The 6209-nt window shown below is 42.3% G+C and overlaps 1 protein-coding gene across 1 annotated transcript in view; it reads left to right on the forward strand.

The window, feature by feature from the left end:
- The window catches only part of CCDC3 (coiled-coil domain containing 3), a 34137-nt gene extending 30134 nt beyond the window's left edge, over positions 1-4003 (forward strand). Inside the window, exon 3 of the mRNA XM_066551002.1 lies at positions 1930-4003. Within this exon, the coding sequence (XP_066407099.1) occupies positions 1930-2205 (276 nt within the window). The 3' untranslated portion in view covers positions 2206-4003. The remainder of the gene's footprint in view (positions 1-1929) is intronic.
- The last annotated feature ends 2206 nt before the right edge of the window (positions 4004-6209 follow it).

The following is a 6209-nucleotide window of genomic DNA, read 5'->3' on the forward strand; positions in this document are numbered from 1 at the left end:
CTTGGACTGAGCAGTGATCAAAACCAAACCCTCTCCTTTTCAGCACAATTTCTGGCCCTCTATCTGTGAGCTCCCCATCTTGCTAGCATGCATTTATAAAAGAACCCTAGAGAGAGAACAGTTGGGGCAAGAATTTGCCATGCAGCAAAACCCCACAGTGCCTTTGCACAAGGAACAAGAGCTTCCAAGGGAGTGGAAGCAGTTGCTGTGTTTGTGTTGACTGACCATGGTTTCCCACTGCTGGGGGTTTCCAAAGCAAATGAAATGTTATTCATCAAGGCAGGCTCCCTCCCCAGCTTTCAGTTGTTGAAAATACTACAAAGTAAGATGGAAAGAAACATGTAATCCTTCATCATCACAGTCAGGATTTACTTGTTTATTTAGATTCCCTGTCTGTTCCAAATGTTCTGCCAGAGAAAGCCCATCCAGACTCCAGGAGTGCTTGACACACATAGAAAAATTTCTAGATGTATTTAGAAGATAAATCCAGCAGAATACACTGCCTGTCCTCACAGTGCAGCAGCAACATGAAAGTCCCACATGCACAATAAAATAGCTCAGGATGCTTTTTGTAGGGAAAAAAAAAAAGCAGGAGGCACCTGAGGAGAAATTGATTTTGATGTGGATCTTCTAAATCAGAAACTTTTTGGTGGAGTTGTCCTTGAGCTCCAGGTGTCTCCTCTTTTTCTGCCTGGAAAGTTTTTTCCAGGTAGAAAAAATGGAACTTGGTGTCTTTGTGGTCAGTAAAAGGAGAGAGCTGTGTTCAGAGGGTGATTCCTCCCTCTGCCCTAGGAGGGGCACATCAGCCCCTGGAAGGGTGTCTCTCCCTGCAGACACTACAGGGGAAGTGCAAAGAGAGGAGCCCAGACCTGAGTCTCACTTTTAGCTTAAGAGAAGGCAGCTGAATCCCATCCTGAGTGAGGCTGTGTGTTGGGAACTGACTCCTCAGCAGCCCAGCTGGTGTTTGCCATCCCACCCCTGTTGTTGCACCTACAGACACGAAACCAGTGAGACCATAAACACACCTATGAGATAAGAGAGATCTTTTGGGTCATCCTAGGATGAGGTGGTAGAAGATGAGCACTTGTCCAACAGATGTTTTGCAGTTGTACCATCACCCAACCCAGTGGATTTGAAAATGTTCTGTGAGCTGTTCCTCTAGTGATGCCTTGGGGGCAGCACCTTTAAAACCTTCTCTCTTTTTTATCTCCTATCTAAGAGCCACTGGCATGAGTGAATGTCAAAACTTGATGTCCCTTCTGGGGGAAATATTGCAGTAAGTTGTATGGGGTAGAGTGGGAGGGGCAGTTTTCAGGCAATGACCTCCCAAATAATTTATGTTAAAGTTAAGGGATCGTGGATTCTCCTAGAGACTGCTGAGATCTTACCCTCTAGGGTTTTGTCTTAAACAAGCCAATATAATGAGGTGTTTAAGACACCTCTGTTCTTGGAAAGGCAAAATAACCAGTTCTGTGTTTGGCAGGTGCTGTCCTTATTTCACATGTTGACATAAAGAGCAAAGGGCAGGCTCTTATCAGAATTTGGGGTTTCTGAAGGGCTGCTAAGCTGAATCCAAACCAGAGTTTTCCAAAAGCGACACCCCTTGACCCAAACTCCAGTTTAGTACCAGAATTAGACCAGCTTTTCTCCATAAACTTGATGTAGCCTCAGTGCACTGGATAGATCTGACAAAACAGTTCATAAAAGTAATTTTGAATCACTAGTATCATTAAGATCTACAATCTACATCTTAACTAAATCCATAAGTGAAAGAGAGGATTTTACTTAAAAGGATATAAAACCAAAATCAAAGTTCCCCCCAAAAAGCATTCAAGCTTTTGAAAAGTTGTGAGGTGTTTTCCGCAAAGCCTGAATTAACCCTTGCTGTGGTAACTTCTTGTGCAACCTGACCTGCTGGTGTCCCCACAGCTGATGTGCTCCTCGGTGCAGAAGGCCCTGTTTGAGGAGGAGGACAGGGTGAAGAAGCTGCAGCAGAAGGTGGCGGCGCTGGAGAAGCGCAACAAGCAGCTGCGAGAGCGAGTGAAGAAAGTCAAGAGGTCTCTCCGGCAAGCCAGGAAAAACTCCAGGCACATGGAGCTGGTGAACAGAAAGCTCAGTGAGAAACTTTCCTCTGCAGGTGGCCAAATGCCCTATATTAACTCTTTGAAGCAGGAGAACTCCCACGGTACCTACCTGAAAGTATAATGCAGGGTAAGTGCTCAGGCCAGTGGGTTTTGTCTGCGTTAGATCAGGGTCTGGCCCTCACACCTTGTCTATGCTGTGCTTCAAACCTTGCATGGAAAATGAATCTGACCTTGCTTTAGACACAGTGCCAGATTAAACAGGAATGGCAGCTGGATTTGGCACAGCCCAAAGCCATGTCCTGCTGTTCTCAGTGGACACAGGGCCCGACAATCACCTGTGCTTCTCCTCCCTCACCCAGCTGCACCTCCAGCTTTAGGCTGTGTTTGATGGAAGTGCCAGCCCAGACCTCTGGGCCATTGCAGGCACTTGACATAGGAGCTCCTCCTGCCAGTTTACCTCCTCCTCATGGGCTGGGCAAGCAAGGCTTGGGATCTAGAGAGGAATGTGGTGGGAAGGATGAAGGCATGGATGCCTTCACTCCCTTATCACCCCCAGGCTCTCAGCCTTGCTTGGGCTTGACTGAAGTCTTCACCCAGTGCCTGGGCATAGGCTGTGTCTGAGAGGCAGTTTGTGCCTCTCTTCAGCACAAAATATACATGTGCCCATATTGTCTTAAGACTGTCCCTATATATCTTTAAATATTCTAAATCGAATAAATAACAACTTTTATTTTTCCAAAAAGTGCCTCAAGGCTCTCAGTAACTCCCTCAGGTGCCTTTATCACTGGTCAGCCAACTGGGTTGGAAACCACATCATTTTGGGACTGTGTCTAAGACCAAATCCTGCAGTCAGGAGTGGACTTAGGCTATGAGTGGGTGTTGGATCAGGCCCAGCAGGAAATTTCAGATCCCATTCTCAAGCAGGTTTAATTACAGTGTGGACAAAGCTTCAAGTTTTGTAGTCACTGAGGTATAATGGAGGTTGCTGGGCAGCCTCAGTTACATTTAAAACCTGTAGAGACCACATCAATATCAACAGGGCATTAAAAATTTAGGTAGTTTATATATGTATATATTTTAAAATCCTATAGAAAATATTTTTATTACACATTTGACATAGTCTAATTTCTGAAAATATGAAGTAAAACCTGTTTCTTTCTTATCTCATGAAAAAGAAAAGTCCATCATATCCTTTATTAGGTATTTACAAACTGACTTCTGCTCAAGCAGTGTGGGTTTAGGCCTCAGTATCCATGGCTGATAATGTTAATGCTTGAAACTATCCCTGCACTTGGAAAAGCCCATATCAGCTTTCAAATGTGAGCTTCAGTCCAAGCAGAACACAGAAGCTGACTCTCATTACCTTCCAGTTTTGCTCCTTTTGGAAATACTTTTTTTCCCCCTCTTGAAATAAAATTGGCATTTTTTAAGATTCTGACTCCTCCTCAAGCTTCACTGGTTTCAAAGGCTCCACCTTCCACATCACCACAATTTGAATTGTTTTCTGCTGGAGTCAGCAATGCTGTTTCCTGAGAATAGCTACAGAACTTAGGCTTCCCTAGAAGCCATCAAGAGATTTTTAACTCCAAAATTTAAATCCATAGAAAAGTAACTACTTTTTGTTGTTTAATTTCTGGCTTCTAAACTACTGTTTAAATAAATGAACTGATTTTCCTGGCATAGGTATTAAAAGCTTGTGTTTTAATTTTTTGTTAAGAAAAATATTCCCTCTGGTATTCATTCATGTTTTATAAGTGTTTGTATAAAGCTGAGAAATTATAATTAATATAGTTAAACCTTTGCTATTCTTACAGATTTTCCAAACACAGTGTTGAATATCTTTTTCTTTTGGCTGGTATTTTTGTTGCTTGATGAAAAGATTGGAATTTTCTTCCTGTTTCCCCCTTTGTCTTCCTTAAAAAAAAAAAAAAAAAGTAAAACATTTTGTTCTCCTTGTGAGTTTTGTGAGAATTTAATTTATTCTGCAAAGAAAACAAAAAGAACCTCCCAAAATGCAAAGTCCAAATGTAACCCAAAATGCTTTCATTGGGTACAAAACCCAAAAAGTTTGTTTCCTTGTGAGTTTGTTTTTCCCTTTCATTCCTGCTTGGGTTTGGATCATTTCCAGAGATAAGGACTAGCAGTCAGATCAGGTCACAAGTTAACCCTCTTGACAAGCAACAGGGGATGTCAAACCTGAATAAAAATGCCATTAAAGTGTCAGAATTGATTGCCTGTCCCTGCTGGTGACAGTGTCCAGAGAGTGACCAGGAAGGCTGCACATGCAGGAAACACAAGAGGAATGAGGAATTTGGGTTCTGTCCACCCAGGCTGGTACACATCACACAGCTATAATTTTTAGACCCACTCCATACAATTTCAGGGATCAGCTCATCTGGAGACCTGCAAAAAGGGCAGAATTTCTTGCCATTTCCAAGAGTAATGGGAAAGGCATGATTATGTTCCTCTTGAAAAGCTATGAGGGAGGGACTGAGATGCAGAAATGAAGAAGAGGTTGGCATAGCTGGGTGGGCTCACAAGAGATGGCATAGAAACCCAAAAAATCCTGGTAAAAAAAGAAAGACAAAGAAAATTCACATTTTGTTAGAAACAGCACCAAATGTGTCAGGTCCCCTTGAGAAGTTCAAAGATGCTGTACAAATTAGTAACATCTGCTTTTTCAAAACATATCAGGAGCTGGAAGGCTGCCAGAGCATCTGCAGGACCAGTGCTAGGGGTGTCCAGAGCAGCTGGACACAACTGGAGACAAGGATGGGATTTTTGGCATCTGTCTTCACTGTGGGGATGTTTTTGTGGACAAATACATTTTTCCTGATGGATGCAGAGGATGACAAGAAGTGAAAGAGGAAAATTAATAGTAACAGGGCAGAGTAATTGAAAAAAAGATGAGGGGAAGGGAAGAGAAGGGAAGGGAAGGGAAGGGAAGGGAAGGGAAGGGAAGGGAAGGGAAGGGAAGGGAAGGGAAGGGAAGGGAAGGGAAGGGAAGGGAAGGGAAGGGAAGGGAAGGGAAGGGAAGAGAAAAGGGAAGAGAAGAGAAAAGAGAAGAGAAGAGAAGAGAAGAGAAGAGAAGAGAAGAGAAGAGAAGAGAAGAGAAGAGAAGAAGAGAAGAGAAGAGAAGAGAAGAGAAGAGAAGAGAAGAGAAGAGAAGAGAAGAGAAGAGAAGAGAAGAGAAGAGAAGAGAAGAGAAGAGAAGAGAAGAGAAGAGAAGAGAAGAGAAGAGAAGAGAAGAGAAGAGAAGAGAAGAGAAGAGAAGAGAAGAGAAGAGAAGAGAGGTGACAGAAAGAAACAGCAGAGGGGAAATTGTTCTCATAGGGATTCTCCTTTTAACCATCAACACATCCCTCTTGTACTATTTCTGTCACAACTTTTGCAGGACTTGTGTGTCTCACCAGAGTGTAAGGGGATAATTCAGATGGTGATCTGCACCCAAAAATACCTTGAGTTTTTTAGACTTTACCACTGAATTTTCTGGGTTTTTTTGAAAGTGGATGTTTATAAAACAAAGTATATAAAATAAACTTTTCTCATAAATCCCAATATCATCCTGATTTAAAAACCCTACCTGAATAACTGGGGAAGAACCACAAAGTGAGGTAGGATTTATGGGGAGCAGACACTGTTAGTAGCTTTCTTTGCTTCTTAACACCAAAACCATTGGGGAAAAAATTACTTCCTTATGTTTGAATAATAATTTAGGGAAATAGCCATGTTATTCTATTTGGGTTTTGGCAGAAGGGGGTTTTGGAACTAAAGAGCCCATCAGGGTTTCAGAGTTGTATCAGTAAAGCCCATTTCTAATACACAAAACCTCTTGCCAAGCTAGGTAATCTCCCATTAATGAGGCAAAGGAGCCCAAATTAATTTCTGAAAGTAGGAGAAAAAACATAGAGGCAAAACTGGAGAAAGCAGATGAAACTGAAAACATGTGTCATTCTTTCTTATAACAAATCCAAGTAATTGCAAGGAAATTTTCATTTTCCTCCCTATTTAACACCAATTATTTTCATTTAATCACAGACATGCACCTATTTCCCTCCAAACCAGCCTGCTCTGCATGTGAAACATCATTTCCAGCATGTGCTTGGGTTCAGGCATGTTCCTAAT

This window comes from Molothrus aeneus, chromosome 5 (assembly GCF_037042795.1).
Source record: "Molothrus aeneus isolate 106 chromosome 5, BPBGC_Maene_1.0, whole genome shotgun sequence".
Taxonomy (NCBI): domain Eukaryota; kingdom Metazoa; phylum Chordata; class Aves; order Passeriformes; family Icteridae; genus Molothrus; species Molothrus aeneus.